Source organism: Betta splendens, chromosome 13 (genome assembly GCF_900634795.4).
Source record: "Betta splendens chromosome 13, fBetSpl5.4, whole genome shotgun sequence".
NCBI classification, from domain to species: domain Eukaryota; kingdom Metazoa; phylum Chordata; class Actinopteri; order Anabantiformes; family Osphronemidae; genus Betta; species Betta splendens.
Window position 1 is genome coordinate 20,321,816 of NC_040893.2, and position 18,102 is coordinate 20,339,917.

The 18,102-nt window shown below is 50.6% G+C and overlaps 2 protein-coding genes and 1 long non-coding RNA gene across 7 annotated transcripts; 2 read left to right on the forward strand and 1 right to left on the reverse strand.

The window, feature by feature from the left end:
• The first annotated feature begins 105 nt into the window (after positions 1–105).
• Positions 106–4,534, forward strand: LOC114868714 (P2Y purinoceptor 14-like). Of its 2 annotated transcripts, XM_055514113.1 has the most exons (4): positions 106–978; positions 1,821–1,963; positions 2,037–2,296; positions 3,835–4,534. In XM_055514113.1, the coding sequence occupies exons 2-4, from the start codon at positions 1,865–1,867 to the stop codon at positions 4,532–4,534; spliced, it is 1,059 nt and encodes a 352-aa protein (XP_055370088.1). In that variant the 5' UTR covers positions 106–978; positions 1,821–1,864. The 2 variants fall into 2 exon arrangements, with proteins under 2 accessions (XP_055370088.1, XP_029028363.1); XM_029172530.3 differs by having other exon boundaries at positions 956–1,963.
• Positions 2,875–5,733, reverse strand: LOC129605030 (uncharacterized). Its single transcript, XR_008696500.1, has 3 exons — positions 4,967–5,733; positions 3,839–4,704; positions 2,875–3,753 (listed from the first exon to the last, which is right to left on the reverse strand). It is a non-coding gene; the product is annotated as an uncharacterized LOC129605030 (long non-coding RNA).
• A 70-nt stretch (positions 5,734–5,803) lies between these two features.
• On the forward strand, positions 5,804–10,077 carry gpr171 (G protein-coupled receptor 171). Of its 4 annotated transcripts, none has more exons than XM_029172370.3 (5): positions 5,804–6,892; positions 7,779–7,958; positions 8,031–8,243; positions 8,474–8,602; positions 8,676–10,077. In XM_029172370.3, exons 2-5 carry the CDS (start codon positions 7,791–7,793, stop codon positions 9,204–9,206), a joined length of 1,041 nt encoding a protein of 346 aa, XP_029028203.1. In that variant the 5' UTR covers positions 5,804–6,892; positions 7,779–7,790; the 3' UTR covers positions 9,207–10,077. The 4 variants fall into 4 exon arrangements, with proteins under 4 accessions (XP_029028203.1, XP_029028200.1, XP_029028204.1 ...); XM_029172371.3 differs by having other exon boundaries at positions 6,586–6,892; positions 8,034–8,243; XM_029172367.3 differs by having other exon boundaries at positions 7,779–8,243.
• Positions 10,078–18,102: the final 8,025 nt, after the last annotated feature.

Genomic DNA, 18,102 nt, shown 5'->3' on the forward strand with positions numbered 1-18,102 from the left:
TGCAAAGCAAGAAGTGAAATTGAGGAAATGAAGCGGGATCACATGTGGGTCGTTCTGCACTAAAGTAAAGCTGGCAAAAATTATTATAGGACAGGAAATTAGAACGTGTCCTTTCAAAATACTAAATAAAATAAAGATGGCGCCCCTGACACTTTACTGTTTAAAGCTGCAGGCCGAGCTTCACATTCAGCTCACGCACAAGGGTGTAGTAACAGCATGTGGCCACCAGAGGGAGACAGTCACAACGCAAACAGAATCTGGATTTTCTGACCTGACACTTTTCTAACGTGTGTTATTGTTCAGAGCCATAATTGAAGCCATGTGGTTGGAACAGCAGCACATTTTATACAGAGACATGACTTGTGGTGCTTTGACTACTACTGCTGCTAAGATTAGATCTCACAGCTACGTCGGATCGTAGCGTTTGCATATTATCGGCCAGTTGGATCTGTTTGAACACATCCTCGTTGTCTGAGTGTTGCCTCTTGTGCTTCTTTTAGAGCTTATGTGTTTGCATGAGCGCAGTTTTCCAGGAAAACAAATGACACCGCATCAGGTTTTCAGAATGCGTCTATATTTAGAGTCATATATATACGTGAAAGTGTAAATAAAGAAGTGATTGCATTGAAGGCACCGTGAGTACGATGTGAGGGGCTCGACTCGCGCCCCCTCTGAACGCTGATTGGTTTGTGTTACTGGTTTCCCTGAGGATGTGCGCGTCTGGAGGCAGCTGGACGGTTTCTGCTGCTCCAGGTTTGTCAGTGGGCGTGAGGACATCCTCACATCCAGTGGCTCATCATCAGCAGCATTTGCTCCTGGGAGCTCCACAACCCACCCGTTTGACTTGCAAACGAGCAGCAGAGCGACAGAAAGTAGAAGCACAGTGTTCCTCTCTCACTCTGTCGCTCGCTTCCTGATGCCTTCGCTCTGCAGGAGGAAGTCGAGCTGTGTTTCAGACTCTGACGCCGACACGAACAGGTGAGCGCTGCAGGTGAGGTTTGTCAGTGTTGAGCTGTGATGCTGTGCTCAAACAGAGGCGTTTGCTCGGTGGAGTCTGGAGCAGGCTCAGTTCTGGCAGCAGGTGGACCTGGGCTCGCTTCACTGCCTGCTGCTGTGGGTCAGTGGTGCCGGCGAGCGTGGAGCGTCACGCGTCTGCGATGGAAGGATCTGGGTCCCACAGCTTGTCAGGCTGTCGCACCCTTTAGAGATGAATGAACATGAAAGCAGCCGGTGGAACCCATAGGAAGTACTGTCTGCCTTTTGCATTGTTCTCATCCAGCTCAGGTGACGGGAACAGCCCGGTATCGGCTGAAACAGAACTGAGCTGCGTAAAGGTCACGGAGAGGAGCAGCCAATTACAAACTATGGGCAGAAACAGGACTTTTACTGTGAGTATTTGGACCCTGGGTTCTGGAAGAGCCCAGTTGTCACGCAGGACATTCTCCGCCCGGCGCTGCTCTTTTCTGCTGCTGGATGTTGGACGTGTACAGTCAGAGCTGGAGTCGTTCTGAGCTTCACTGAAACCCGAGCGACTAAGTGGGTCACGCTGAGTCTGCCTCGGTTGATCCTCTGATAAAGAGCTGAATGTGACAGAAACATCCAGGCGACGACTTCCTGCCACTGAGTCAGTTCGGTCGCATTTGGACCAACGAAGCCTTTGAAAGCATCTGTGATGATAATGATGAATGTTGTAAACATCCGAGCAGCCGCAGTTTCATCACAGACGGTTTAGACACTTGGTGTTGGTCTGGTTTTCTCCGGTGCCTGTTTCGCGCCTCTCACTTCCCTCTGGACTTTAACCAGTTCCTGTGTGATCACAGATCCTTTGTTCGGGTTCACCTTCTCCGTGAAGACGTCCAGAAGCATGTCGTCCTTCAACCACAGCAACAATTCGACTGAGTGCCGACACGTGGACGCCTCGTCTCACGTTTACTTCATGCTGTTTTACAGTGTGTTGTTCGTGGTGAGTGCAGCTTTGCGGAGTCCTCGTTGCTGCTGATGTGTGAGCTCAGGCTGCTGAAGGTGTTTGTCTGCAGGTGGGTTTGCTCCTGAACGGCTTCACCCTCAGGGTTTACTTCTGCCGAGCTCAGCAGAAGGCGTCCAGCAGCGTGACCATCTACCTGAAGAACCTGGCGGCCGCCGACTTCCTCATCAGCCTCTGTCTCCCCTGGAGGATCATGAACTACGCCAGGCCGTCCGTGCTCGTGCGCCAGGTTTACTGCAACTTTGGGGCGTCCGCCTTCTACCTCAACATGTACGCCAGCATCCTGTTCATGGGCTTCATCGCAGCCAACAGGTACAGTCGGCCCGGTCCATTGACCTCCAGCTGCCTGGGGGCACTGACGCAGAGGAATTATCATGGTTTAAACCTCCTTCAAAGACAATGGGCATCGAGGACAAATGAATACTTCTTTAACATCTTTAAAACTGCCATCGCTCTGTCTAAAGCTGCGTCTGCTTTCACTTGTGGCAGCACGTAAGCGCCACGCTGCAAAACCATGACACCATAAAGAGGCTGTGCTGGAGTATTATTGGCAGTTTTACGGTGACGTATATAATGTAGTTCCATTTTTGGGCCTCCAGCTGATGACCTTGGTCCTTGCCTGGACATTCTGTACATAAAGCATTGTGGTAAACTGCTGCCTATGTGTTTCTTAACATAATCAACAAGTTGTTTTATCAAACCTTTACCCCAGACACATTTTTTAACAAAAATACATTAAAATCCAGGACAGGGTTTATCAAAAAGTTCCCCCCACAGTTCCCCGAGGCAGCGTGTCCGTACCTGGTCTGTGTCTGTGCCGTGTTAGTGCCCCCGCGCCGTGCAGGTGCCAAAGGTCGGAGCCTGAAAAAAGCAGGTCTGAAAGTGAAGAATTGAAAGAATTGAAACTTGAAAACATAAAAAGTGAAACGGAAAAATATCCAGATTATATATGAAAATTGAAAAACCTTGCATTCACTTCTTTTTCCAGTTTCAACTCAAGTACTTAAGATTTTTAGTTTTTTTAGTTTTTTTAGTTTCAAATAGTTTTATTTCACTTTCAAAACATATAAACACATGGCCCAGATTTTGCTCCGTACAGATAAACAATGCAAACTGTACATACACTGTACAACAACCTGGACAAGGTGCGAACACAGGGAACATTTGATGGTGGAACCTTTGAATTAGTCTGATTCGGTGTGTTCTTGGTGTCTTCTTGGTGTGTGTCTGTGTGTGTCTGTGTGTGTGTCGCAGCTGACTGCTGCAGTGAATGTGGCTTTGAGTCACCACTTTCCAAAACACCAGGGGTTGTTCAAAGAAAAGACGTGTGGTTTGAACGCATCACCAGCTGAGGCCTATTAGCCTATTAGCCACATCCTTGCTATGAGATTCACTGTTACACAACTAAAAGAACAGACACATCACACGTACATTTTTTTTTCAACAAAACCCCAGAGAATGTGCAGAAGCTCTAATTCCTGAAGTGAGTGGGAACTCAGTTTGAAAGCTTTGGCCTCTGCTGGCTCTGGTTCCGGTCCAGTGAGGCCTGAGCGGCTCTGGCTTCGCAGCGCTGTGTGGACGCATGTCTTAGCATATCAAGTCTCCAGTTGTGTTTTCCAACGTCCATTACAACGACTCATAATATCTGGGTGAATACATGCCACCACAGTTGTGGCCACAAGGGGGCAGCAAAGCTTCCCAGCCTAGAGATGACGTCATCAGGTTCAGGCCTAGCCTCCTCCCGGAGGAGGCTCCACGTTGCTTCAGGCCTGTGCACATAAAAAGGTGGAGCAGATGCAGGTTTGACTGACTGGGTGAGAGTGTTGATTCCCTGTGTGTCGTCGCTGCAGGTACCTGAAGATCGTCCATCCTCTGGGGACCTCCGTGCTGCAGAGGGTGCAGGCTGCTTACATTATCTCCACGGTAACCTGGGTGGTCCTCCTGACCATCACCACGTCGTACGTCATTGTGTCGCTGCTCACCCAGAAGCCGCTGACCTCGGTTCCTGCCTCTGTGACCTGCGACGCCCTGCACAGCGAGCAGATCAGCCTGCTCTATAAAGTCATCCACACCTTCTCCACCCTCATCTTCCTCTTGGTGCTCGTCTCCCTGGTGGTCTTCTACTACAACACGTCTCGCAGGTTGTCTCTGGTGCAGCGGAGGCAGCCCACGTCCACCAGCTCCAAGAAACTGGCCAAGTCTCGGCGGAACATGCTGGTTCTGGTCAGCGTGTTCTGCGTGTGCTTCGTGCCCTACCACCTGGTGCGCCTGCCCTACGCCTTCCTGAGGAACCAGTGCTCCTGGAGCTTCTACCTGAAGGAGCTGACGGTCGTGCTGTCCGTCCTCAACATCTGCTTCGACCCGCTCATCTACTTCATCTTCTGCAAGGCCTTCCGGGCGCAGCTCAACCTGAGGAACGTGTTCAGCACCACGTACGCGGCCCACGTGGAGAACACGGAGCGGCGGAGCAGCGGGGGGCGGGGGGGCAGCGGCGCCGCGGACCGGAAGACGTCGCTCAGCACCACCTTCGTGCAGGACAGCGTGGTGTAGCACGTCCTCAGCACGGGCTCAGGACGAGGCTACCGCTCCACGCGCAGCGCTGGAGGTCCGGAGGTCTGGGGGTCCGGAGGTCTGGGGGTCCGGAGGTCTGGGGGTCTGGAGGTCTGGGGGTCCGGAGGTCCGGGTCTGTGGCAGGAACACGAGCCACTCACGGGAGAACGCTTCAGGAGCACAGATACATGTCATGTTCTCAGCTATGGGGTGCCAAATGTAAAAGGAGCACCTATAACTAGTTTTCTCACATTTAACTAAATGACACAACATGTTTTCTCACATTTAGTTAAATGTGCAAAAGTCTAAATGTAAATGTTAAATGTTAAATGTTAAATGTTAAATGTAAATGTTAAATGTTAAACGTAAACGTAAATGTTCGCCGAGTGTAAACTGAATATTCATGAATGGGCAAGTAGACTCCATCCCTACCCTCAAACAGCGCTGGTCTCAGATCAGAGACGCGAACTCAATCACCTCAAACTGTGCGCGCAAACCCCGCCCACATCTGATCTGGAAACTTTTGTTTTTAGCCTGGACGTAACTTCGGCTAGCTAGTATAGTTAGCCAACTAATTCTCCACCGGCGCCACAGAAATATTCTTTTTAAACCTCATTAATGGTGTTTACGACAGAACGGCAGTTTGAAGCGGAGCCTCAGCCCGCACACCTGCCGTTACAGCCCGTTCAATCTCCCCCAACGGGAGGGAGTCGGAGCTGGCGGCCATGATGGCTTCGACTTCAGGCTTCTCTCCAGTATTTTCGTGCACCGATCCAGAGTCAGATGTGGGCGGAGCTATGCGTACTGTTTGAGGTGTTTGAGTCCACGTCACTGATCTAGGATAATAGGGGGTGGAGTCTACTTAAATATTCAGTTCGATCATTTAACATTTACATTTAACATTTAGATTTAACATTTAACATTTACATTTAGATTTAACATTTAGATCTAACATTTAACATTTACATTTAACAGTTAACATTTAACATTTATATTTAACATTTAACATTTCGATTTAACATTTAGATTTAACATTTAACATTTAGATTTAACATTTAACATTTACATTTAACATTTAACATTTAACATTTAACATTTAACATTTAACATTTATATTTAACATTTAACATTTAACATTTAACATTTAACATTTAACATTTAACATTTAGATTTAACATTTACATTTATATTTAACATTTACATTTATATTTAACATTTACCTTTAGACTTTTGCACATTTAACTAAATGTGAGAAAACATGTTGTGTCATTTAGGTAAATGTGAGAAAACTAGTTATAGGTGCTCCTTTTACATTTGGCACCCCATACTCAGCTGTGCAGCCTGTACAAACTCTCCCAACGCTAATGGGACCAGGACGGACCCGACCCAAATATGGTGTCGGTTAGTATCGGTGACGAGGACCCAGCCCACTGCACTTTTCTCTTTGTATAGACTTGACCCACGCTGCCTCTCAGCACAGACGGGTCAGTGCTTCACAGTGTTTGGGTTCGTCTGGGTTGGACCCAATGTTTACTGGACAAATGCATTTAATACATTCCATATATAAGAACCTGGTTCCTGTTCGGTTCCAACATAAATGCCTTCATTCCACTGTGTCTGCAACTAAAACTGTGATTCTTCCACTCCAAATACTGGACTGTGCTCAGGTTCAGTGTATGATCATTTCATGTGTCAGACATCTGTCCAATGTGGAATAAAATGGATTCACAGACGTTATTTCTTTGATTGATGCTAATAAGGACAGATGCTGGTAAACCTTAACTGAGTGACGCTGGTTAGCGTGCTAACGTCGACCTGCTGCAGGTCAGACAGAGAAAGAACCAGTTCACCCGCAGGAGAACGCAGCAGCAGGTTCTCCGTCCCAGAACTGTGCAGCAGCTGCATCACCTCTGAAACAAACAGAATCAAATTTTTCTTAATAACAAGCTGAGAATGTAAATATGCCACTTTACTGTTCACTCCTTCAGTTCTGCATTTTTGGAGGATGTGACCTCAGAGCTGAGGTTAACCACAGAACCAAAAGCAGAACCTGCTCTTAGTAAAAGAGCTTCAGTGTGGTTCCTTGTTCTCTAGTGACAGACGCCCCAGTTCAGCCTCTGTCATCATTCAGAACCTCCTGGGTCGGAGCTGACGCTGGAGCCCCAGACTCCGTAGGAGGTGTCGTTTGTGGTCGGAGGCTGACGACAGCAGACGTGTTCAGGAAAACACGGGTTCTGCAGCTTCCGCAGCTCAGAGCGACTCACACCGAGCACAACGTGTCCACGGAGGAAGGCTCAGCGAGCCCTCAGGCATCCACCACGTGGCCCGAGGACCCGACCCAGAGGGTTCGACCCGGAGGTAAGCTGGTTCAGCCCTTCTTTGGTTCTGTAGCTTATGTAGCTTCCTTAACGCGACGGGTCACAGAACCTGGGTCAGCTGTAGGACTGCAGCCACAGGAACTGGGCCTGGGCCCAGAGCGACAGGCGGAGCTGCTTGTTGAGGGAAGCAGCAGCACGCGTCTGATGGTCACACTGGAGCAGCGGCGCTTCCGTGAAGGTGGGGACGGCGATCAGACCAGTTCCACCGCGTTGAGGCCACGTTCTATTGAACAGCATCGTGACAGAGGACTTGACTTGACTGACTTTCTCACCGGACGTCTGCAGGCGTAGGAGGAACGTTATCAAGTTCACCACCTGCTGCTGACGTTAACGAGACCTCAGATGATTTCTCCAACTTCCTGTCTGAGACGAGATGTTTCAGGCTTCATTATTGCTAAAGTAGAGGTTTTCAGAGATACGACTTCCTGCAGCGGTGAGTTAGCGCAGACATGGCTTCACATCCTGCACGGCAGCAGCTCGCCGCAGTCCCTGCTTGTTGACTCCACAGAGACGGAGGGGAACGCTTCTGTTGGTTCTAAGGGGGTCTTCTTTAGGCCGCTCGCCGTGAGTCGCTCAAAGCTGCTCAGATGCAGGAAGTGATAGCCTCTGATCGCTAGCGTTGAACTGTTCGTCCAGAAGAGGCTGCACAGACAGGCCGGGGTCCAGGCTGTTGCTAGGCAATGCGCTGAGACGCTTCGTGTAGAATCTCTGCTCCTTCGTGACTCTGGGTTGTTGTGAAGCTGCTTCAGGGTCAGTAAAAACTTCGAACTGCTGCTTTCTGTTTTCAGCCTAAACAGGACTTTGAACCTGAGCACCTGCTGACAACCAGCAATTTTCTCTTCTACCTGACCTTTGACCTTTTGCAGTTGCAGCCCATCATGCCGCCATCATCCAACTTCAGCTCCGGGGCCGGTGAGCAGGAGGAGCGGTGCATCGTCAACGACCAGATGGGCCCGTTCTCTGTCCTCTACATCCTCCTCTTCATAGCGAGCTTCCCTGGAAACCTGCTGTCTGTGTGGGCCTTCGTCTGCAGCGCCAGAACCCAGGTAGCTCTGCTGCGGGTCAGGGGTCTGGTGGGCAGGGGTCACGGCCCTGACGCGTGTGCTGTTGTGTCCCAGCAGCAGCGGAGCTCCAGCGTCTACCTGCTCAACCTGCTGGTGGCCGACCTCCTGCTGCTCCTCGCGCTGCCCTTTAAGGTCCTGAAGGACCTGGGCGTGGCGCCGTGGAGCCTGATGGTATTCCACTGCCAGGCCAGCGCCGTGAGCCTCTACATCAGCCTGTACGCCTCCATCGCCTTCCTGGCCCTCATCATCACCGACCGCTACCTGCAGGTACGGCCCAAAGTCTTTAAAAAGGCACAGATAAGAGGTGACCTCACTTTGACGTGAGAGTTTGATGAATCGTACGGGAAGTGATTCTCCAGGTCAAAGCTGCAGCTCCCACATGTTGAGTTTATGTTTGATCAGGCTTTGGAGGTAGTTGTTGAAACTATGAATCTAGAGAATCTTGCATTGTGCAGTGAAACTCTGGGTGACCCCCCCTCCACCCCTCCACCCCCCAGGACTGCCACCACCTGCACTCCCTGCGCCTGCAGGAGGTCGGCTTCGCTCGCCTTCTGTCTCTGGTCGTGTGGCTGCTGCTGCTGCTCATCATGGTTCCCAACATGGTTCTGCCCATTCGCCACATCCAGGTAGCGGCTGCCGGCAGTCGGTTTGTGTCTGCAGCCCGTCCCCGTCGTCACCGCCGTGTGCTTCTCCCTCCAGGTGCAGCGCTACCTCAGCTGCTCGTCTCTGAAGACGGACCTCGGCCTCCACTGGCACTCCCTCACCGTCTTCCTCTGCACGGCTCTGTTCGCCAACGCCTCGGCCGCCGTCCTGCTCTCCAGCGGGCTGGCTTTCAGACGGCTTCTGGGCGGCCGCGGGGACCCCGGGCTCCAGCGGAGCGCCCGGCGCGCGGCGGCCAGCCTGACGGCGGTGGCGGCGGCCTACGTCCTGAGCTTCGTTCCCTATCACGTGGTGCGGGCGCCGTACACGCTGGCGCAGACCAAGGTCATCACAGACTGTGACACACGGAGGCAGCTGTTTCTGGGGAAGGAGTCCACGCTGCTGCTCAGCGCGCTGCACCTGTGCTTCGACCCGCTCATCTTCTTCTACCTCTACCCGCCGTTCAGAGCCGTGATCAGGAGCCTGGTCCCCTGCGTCAGGCAGCACGCAGGCAGCGACACAGAACCAGACGAACAGGCAGCGGAAGAAATGGTGCAACAAACAAGTGCAGAGCTGGAGGCCACGGCCTAACCACAGACGGAGACGGCACCGCAGACAAAGACTGTTGCATAAGAAGTCATAAACTTAAACCACTAGAAAAATGCTCCTTGTTTTAGTAGTGAAACCTGAAAGGTTTCAGGTGAGCGGCCTGAAGAGAATGGATGCAGCAGCCACCAGTCAGAGCGGGTTCTCCAGGACTCACGAACCCGCCCCAGGATGGAGTCCAGCCTGCAGCTTCGCATTCAGCCCGCAGAGGGAGCCGTGTCACAGCACACGCTGCCGTGTGACTCAGAGGGGGGTAGAAATGGTTGTAAAAGGCTTGAGCGCGTCTAAAGCCACAGAGCACAGCCTTTGTTTGAACGGATCTTCTGAGCCCAGACACGTTAGACACCGTCAACCAGCTGATGAGCCTCTCTGTTCTGGTTCCTGCCTGGTTTTCGCTCAGTAGGAAACATCTTGATGCTGTGTTTGTGTGAGAGAGCCTGTGTGTCCAGAGCTAAAATTAGACCCTGAAGACGCTGATATTAGCTCACTTCCCAGATATGGAGCTAAACAAACAGTGGAGGCTGCGCAGTGACTCAGCTGAAGCAGAGATGCCGTCATCACCACCATCCTGGGCCCAAAGCTTCCAGACTCAACGTTATGCTCCCCTCACATGTGTTGATTCAGACGCTTGAGAACTGGGTCATGCTGTGATAATACAATGACACTTGACTGATCTCCAAGGGTTCGGCCTCGGTGTCTTGTCCACGGACACACTGACACAAAGTCCGGCTGAGCTCCGACCTGATGTGAAAGGTCCAAAGAGCTCAGGGTTTGGGAAGAGGATGGAAGCTCAGAAGCCACAGCTACACGCTGCTGATGTCGCGTTCTTTCACAATAAACTAATGTGTTGTTCTCATCTGGTTTCTGTTCTTTATGTCTCCTCCTCATCTACTGCACTGACCACATAGAATGAATCATCCTTTTGGTGAAACACAAAAACCCCGAGCCTCTCAGGGAGCTTCCTTCTGCTCCAATACTCCTGCCCAGTGCCCCTGTCTCCGGTTTCAGAAGCTTTTTGTCCGACATTGTCATCGAGCAGCTTCAGTGACAACGGTTTGCAATGAGCTCAGCCTCATCATCCCCATCATCCAGGGATCGTAGTGATAGCAGGTTCAGAGTAGTTCACCTGAACTCCAGCTGGTCCTGGGGATCCCGCCGTCCGTCAGCTGGACCCGGGCCACAGAGCAGCAGCGCTACTTTACTGCACATCTGAAGACATCACAGCGCACTGTACAGCTGACCTGAGGTCAGTTTGAGAGACACCGAGCTGTCTGTCAGATGCAATGTTGTATATTTGTAATTTAGACACTGTAGCCTGGATCAGAGCAAAGAGCAAATAAACCGCGGTCAGATCATCAGTCTGAAGATCATCTTGTCAGTCGGGTTTAAAAATGAAACTCGCATCTTCATCTTTTACCGTCAACTCAGCCACGATTCATTTGTCACAGTGGAAACAGAAATAATGAGTTTCTAGACTTTCTAAAGACAGCACTCTGTCAAGCCTTTAATTAAACTGATACTTAGTGTTTGGACCCAAATGTTGGTCTGCCGTTTACATCAGTCCAGGTCCTGTGGCCAAAGATGAGTGAACAGGACAAAAGCAGGAGCTGACGCATCTGAGTGTCGCACGCCCACAAAACAAGGACAGCATCAGATCCCAACAAGGCAAAATGTTGCCTTCGCTCCCGCGTCTCCACTTCTTCCTACTTACAGACTCTCTCTCTCTTTCTGTCCTTTTTAAGTCTGACTGCTCACACAACGCCACCAGACGAGCCGTTTATATATAGAGAGAGGAAGCGAGCGAGAGGTGGAGGTCGCCCCATGCCGTGGGAACAGCTTTAAACACACACACGCAGCTCCACAACTGCTTCCAATTTCTGGCTCAGGGTCCGTCACATTTCATTCTCTGCATCAGGAGGTCAGAAGACATTCAGCCTCTTTTACCAATCACTGCAGGGAAAATCCGTCCGACTGGACCTGGTACTTGGACGGCACGCTGATCGCAGTAACCGGCTCCATGTAAACCTGGAAACAATCAGAAGATCTGAGAAACAGGATCTGACAGGAAGAGGAAATAAAACCACTCAGAGCTTTTTCAGAACCCAGGGTCAGATCTGAATTCTCGGCATCACGGACTTGAGTTTACGTAAATATCCAAAGCAGTGACCGTGTCATCCCTTCATGACCTTTAACAGAGACACGCACACTTACGGAGCTCCGGTTCTGAGCCACTCAGCCACAGATCTTACATATGTGGGATCAGGATCTAATTAATTCACTGGCCACAAGCTAAAACTCCAACAAACTCCATGAGCTAAAGATAGAACAAGTCTACAGTGAGAGCCTGAGAAGTGGGAAACTGCTGAGAAGGAAAATCCTTCGTTGTGTGTCTGTTTGTGATGGTGCCCAGTCGTCTGAACTCCTCCCCTGTCTGTTACTCATCAGCCTCAAGCAGGCTCTCGTCGCTTGTCGTCCCACTTCGGTTCCTTGAGCAAGGCCTCAAAGTGCAGCTGATGCTGCGGAGCTGTTGGGTCTCACTGTGGTTCCACATGTGAATGGATTCTAAATAAAGCTCACAGAAATTAGCAGCGGCCCCATAAACAAGTAGCCGCAGGTTGTCTGTGAGTCCGCAGAGGTTTTTGTATCTGGTCCCACAGAACCTTTTGCAAATCACCAGCTCTGGATCGGCCCGTTTGACCCATCGGACTCAGGTAGCACTCATCTGACCTGCCTGATGGGGGGTGGAGCAGTGGCCTTCACTGCGCCCCCCCCCATCAGGCAGGAGATGAACGGAGACCACAGCCTGCAGACAGCGTCCTTCAGAAAACCAGACACCCTCAGATGCTCTCTGATCCGTTTAACTGTAAATGTGGAAATCGAGACCCTTTGAATGTACAGACGTTTGAGAACAAAGGCTACGAGCTCCACATCCAGAAAACCAACCGCTAGACAGACATCAGTCAGATGTCACATACCATATGCGACGTCGAGGCCTGAGGAACATATTCATATTTGCACTCGGCAGCAGGTCAAAGAGATCATGAGCTGGGTTCAACCATGGCCAACACGTGAACTCAGCAGGGATTTGAATTTGATGTAAATGTATGTGCACAGGTGTGTGTGTATGTCTATGATATATGTATGTATGAGTGTATGTACATACCTTAACAGTATTATTAGCATTATTAGCATAGTTACCCACAGTTCAGCAGTTATTTAGATATGAATGTGTCAACCTAAGGTACATGCTTATCTATTTTGTGCCTTTCTTTTTTCTTTCCCCCTGGAGATGAGTATATATATTTCTTACATACTCTTCTTGTAAAAGTAAAACTGTCCATCACAATACGACATCGGTCCAGTCGGTCCAGTCGGTCCAGTCGGTCCAGCTGGCTGCTAACGACGCCATGTGTTGGAGCAGTCTGACCTGCTGCTGTGTCTGCTTTTTCCTTCCTGGTGTGTGGTTGGCGGTGGGTTATTGTCGCCTCACACCTGGAAGGTCGGTTCGATTCCTGGAGGAGAATGTGGAGTTTGCTGCGTTTGTGTGGGTTCTCTCCGGGTTCTCTGTTCCATCGTCCAAAAACATGTGTTAGGTTGATTGGCATCTGAATTGCCTGTAAGTGTGGGTGTGAATGCTTGTTTGTACATGTGTATGGATGGAAGCTGTGTCCAGTCAGACGCTGCCGAGGTGTCGCTATCGACGCCCAGAGCTGCCTCTGTCTGCTCAGATGTGGTTAACTTCACTCATTACAGTTTCAAGGGTTGTCATGGCAACCGGGTGGCTGTTTTTTCCTGGTGGTTTATTGCTCAGCTTCCGGCTGATCTGGCCTGTTCTGTCAGACTAGACGGTGGATACTAGAACCCAGACTGGATGATGCAATTATACAGTAGTAGCTTCAACATGTTAACATGTTGTTAAACCAGATTCAGCATGATGGACAAGAAGGCACCTGAACGTGTTATGGGGTCCATGAGTCCAACGCGCTGAGCCATGTATGTCAGGATGTGTCATGTACCCACCAATGCACAGCTCCATCACTGCAGCTGGATGTCTAGGTGTGTGTGTGTGTGTGTGTGCGTGTGTGTGTGCGTGTGTGTGTGTGTGTGTTGTGCCCCCAGGCTGCTGCTGTAGACATGAATAAAGACACGGTGAACAGGTCGCCCGCTAACAGCTGGACTCGCCTCCACACACACACACACACACACACACACACACACACACACACACACACACACACACACACACACACACACACACCACGTTTCTGTAAGTGGAGACGGCTCTCGAGCGGCTGACTCAACACAGAAGCTAATGCACAGACTCATTTTTCTCCATCACTCACGCGCAGCAGTTAACATGCCGATGGTATAAGACCATTGCCAGGAAGCAGAAGCTGTGCTGACTTGTCTTCAAAGAATGTCAGCTCACACACACTGAACACATTCACATCATAAACATATCACTGTATACAGGGATTATTGTGTTGACTTTATTTCTACATTGAAACATTTCCTGCATCTTTCAGACAAATTCATTATGACCTGCAGCCCAAACAAGCTACGATAAAACGCACGTTAATGTCAGTTTCCAACTTCAGCCGCTGACCCGGTCGCCATAGCAACTGGTGTCCTGCAAACACCCGGCGGGTTAAACACCGTGGAGTTCGTGGTGAGGGAGCTCCGCGTGTGGGGACAGGTGACGAAGCTCAGGCTGAGCATGAACCATACAGTGCTCTGATTGGACCTGTGTTGGCCTCAAGCTGAGCCCTCTCCACTCACTCACAGGTGGAGGGTGCAGATGTGACCTCTGCTGCTGGAAGCAAGTGTGAACTGCAGATCTTTGCTTCATTTGTTTCATGAGTCTAATGAAAACCAACGTCCATCTGGTGATGAAAAATAAAGTCCTGACCCCTCAATGAAGCAGCAGCATCGCATTCCTCAGCCTCACGTGTCGGGGTCGCTTCCTGTCAGCTTCCTGGTCATTGACCTATCAGAGAAAGGGTCAGAGGTCAGGGGTGGACGCCCTCAGCGGCCGAGAACACCTCAGACGAGACGCGGAGACTTCTTTCGGTTTTGTGCAGCCGTCAGCAGCAGGAATATTTCTTCTAACATTAATTAGTTTTTCAGAGTTTAGTAAAGGAAAATCCTCAGTGTCAGCCTGTAATTACAGTGGGCTCCATTCCTGGCAAACGTGCTGCTTCACAGCTGATCCCTGTTAAACAGAACAACTCCTCTTTTCTTCACCTCAGTTTCTTCTTTCTTTTCCTTCTAACATTTTACTCTCACATTTGTTATTTCTTATATTTTTTCACAAATTTCTCTGCTTCACTTATTTTATTTCCCTTTCGTCTTTCGTCGACCAGACTTGACTTTTAAAACTTAAATTCCTCCCTCCTCTCATCATCTCTTCTTTTGTTGTTTTGTGGATAATGAATTAACTCGTCGCTTTTCTTCATTCCTCCATTTTCTTGTTTCCTCCCTCTTTGCCTTCAGTCTTTGTCTTTCCTTTTGTTCTCTTGTTGTGCTGTATAAACAACAGTGACTCTGTCTGAAAACTGAAAGTGATTCTGTCTCTTGTCATCGTCATTCTCTCTCGTTCTCTCTCTCTCTCTGTTGGTTAAAGCGTCGCTTGTGGTATCGAGTCTCGCTCTCCTGGTCAGAGTCCAGAGACCACGAAGCAACCGGCATCTAGGTCACACTCACCATAGCAGTAAGTGCTTGTTGGCAATGAAGTGGAGCGATTAGGACAAGATGGTTGAGCCAAACCCACACACAGACACACAGACACACAGACACACAGACACAGACGCACACGCACACGCACACACACACACACACGCACACACACACACACACACACACGCACACACACGCACACAGACGCACACACACACACACACACACACACACACACACACACACACACACACACACACACACACACACACACACACACACACACGCACACACACAGATGATTCTATATTCAGCTGCAGGGTTGCAAAGCTTTGCTTCTCTGCAAATTAAAGACCATTATATGATCCTGATATAATGAACAAACATGAGACTGAAACACTCCAACAACAGAGACCAGATTGGACCCATCCAGGTCAGTGACAACTTAGGGAAGATGATAAACCTCACATTTAATATTACTGCTGAAACTTTTGTGAGCCCAAAGCAAAGATGTGTGTGTGTAGATAAAAAGCTGTGATTCAATAGTTTGTGAACACTTTGTGAATTCAGTGCGCACGCACACACACACACACACACACACACACAAACACACACACACACACACACACACACACACACACACACACACATGTATGCACACACACTCGAGGCTTGGGCACCGCTGCTTTCTCAGATATCCTGTAATGAGATGACAAGCTGAGCCAAAATGGCTGCCGCTGTGTCATTAGCAGTGGAAATGTGGTCCATTATTAGAGACGGAACATCAATAGAACCTCTGCACTCTGTTAGCCGAGCCAGCATAAAGGAGACCGGGTCTGAGCAGAACCCAGAGGTGAAGCGGTCACTGAGCTCCGGCCGTTACACAACGTTCGTCCTTTATTCTGTCAAATACTTTTATTTCTGGAATCAAATATTCTAAATGAATGTGGCCCCTGGTCCAACCCTCGACTCTCTCTGCGTCTTCCTGTGGGCCGACAAATGAGATGTGACAGGAAGTGTCGGCTTCATGTTTGGGATTCTTTGAGCTGACGCTCAGATGTTGAAGACGTCGCTCGTCCTTTTGTTTGTTAACGACCTTCTGACCTGTGGAAGAAAGTGTGTGTGTGTGTGTGTGTGTGTGTGTGTGTGTGTGTGTGTGTGTGTGTGTGTGTGTGTGTGTGTGTGTGTGTGTGTGTGTGTGTGTGTGAGTCCTCGTCTACATCTGCTGTGCTTCTGTTTGTGTACACACTCCAGCCGTGTGTGTTTTACTGGGCTGTGTGTGTCCACTTTACTGGTCCATGCTGGTAAACTGGTTGCCTTTAGAAGCAGCAGATGTGTCTTTTCGTTTGCTCCGCTCTGTGTGTGTTGATGAACTCCACAGTCGTACAGGCTCAGTGCTCATCTCAGTAACACACGCCTCCAGGTCATCTTCTCCAACTGGAGGTGCAGGTGCTGACACAGGGTCCTGGGTTACGCTTCCATGGAGCCTCAGCCCCAGTTTTATTTATAAGCCCTGGAAGCTCCATCAGCATCAGTCCGGTCCCACAAAGAGCTGCACCCTGCGACATCCTGCTACAGGACACGCATCCCTGCTGCAGGAAGCAGACACCAGGCAGTCGTCTGCGTGGAAGCGTTGCCCCTGTGAGCTCTGACACAGACCACGCCCTGGAGAAGGTGCTCTCTTCTTTTTAACAAGGGGAGCTGCCTTGTGATTTGCACCTGTAGTTGCCACGGCGACCGCCTCTGTTTACAGCCTGTTATTGCTCGTCTCTGTGTGGGTTTGAAGGGAGACACAGGAGTCGGACTCTGACGTTTGAGGGGGAAACTCACCTCTGAGCACAGACTGGGCCACGCTCACTGATGACGCTCACTGTGATGACGCTCACTGTGATGACGCTCACTGTGATGACGCTCACTGTGATGACGCTCACTGGGATGACGCTCACTGATGACGCTCACTGTGATGACGCTCACTGTGATGACGCTCCCCGATGACGCTCACTGATGACGCTCACTGTGATGACGCTCGCTGTGATGAAGCTCGCTGTGATGACGCTCGCTGTGATGACGCTCGCTGTGATGACGCTCACTGTGATGACGCTCGCTGATGACGCTCCCTGTGATGACGCTCACTGATGACGCTCCCCGATGACTGTGATGACGCTCCCTGTGATGACGCTCCCCGATGACGCTCACTGAGATGACGCTCACTGATGACGCTCCCCGATGACTGTGATGACGCTCGCTGTGATGACGCTCGCTGTGATGCCGCTCACTGATGACGCTCACTGATGACGCTCGCTGTGATGACGCTCACTGATGACGCTCGCTGTGATGACGCTCGCTGTGATGACGCTCGCTGTGATGACGCTCACTGATGACGCTCACTGATGACGCTCACTGATGACGCTCGCTGTGATGACGCTCGCTGTGATGACGCTCGCTGTGATGACGCTCACTGATGACGCTCACTGATGACGCTCACTGATGACGCTCGCTGTGATGACGCTCGCTGTGATGACGCTCACTGATGACGCTCACTGATGACGCTCACTGATGACGCTCGCTGTGATGACGCTCGCTGTGATGACGCTCACTGATGACGCTCCCCGATGACGCTCACTGATGACGCTCACTGATGACGCTCACTGATGACGCTCCCCGATGACGCTCACTGTGATGACGCTCACTGTGATGACGCTCGCTGTGATGACGCTCGCTGTGATGACGCTCGCTGTGATGACGCTCACTGATGACACTCACTGATGACGCTCACTGATGACGCTCACTGATGACGCTCACTGTGATGACGCTCACTGATGACGCTCCCCGATGACGCTCACTGATGACGCTCACTGTGATGACGCTCGCTGTGATGACGCTCGCTGTGATGACGCTCACTGATGACGCTCACTGATGACGCTCGCTGTGATGAAGCTCGCTGTGATGATGCTCGCTGTGATGACGCTCGCTGTGATGACGCTCACTGATGACGCTCACTGATGACGCTCGCTGTGATGAAGCTCGCTGTGATGATGCTCGCTGTGATGACGCTCGCTGATGACGCTCGCTGTGATGACGCTCACTGATGACGCTCACTGATGACGCTCACTGAGATGACGCTCACTGATGACGCTCGCTGTGATGACGCTCGCTGTGATGACGCTCGCTGTGATGACGCTCACTGATGACGCTCACTGTGATG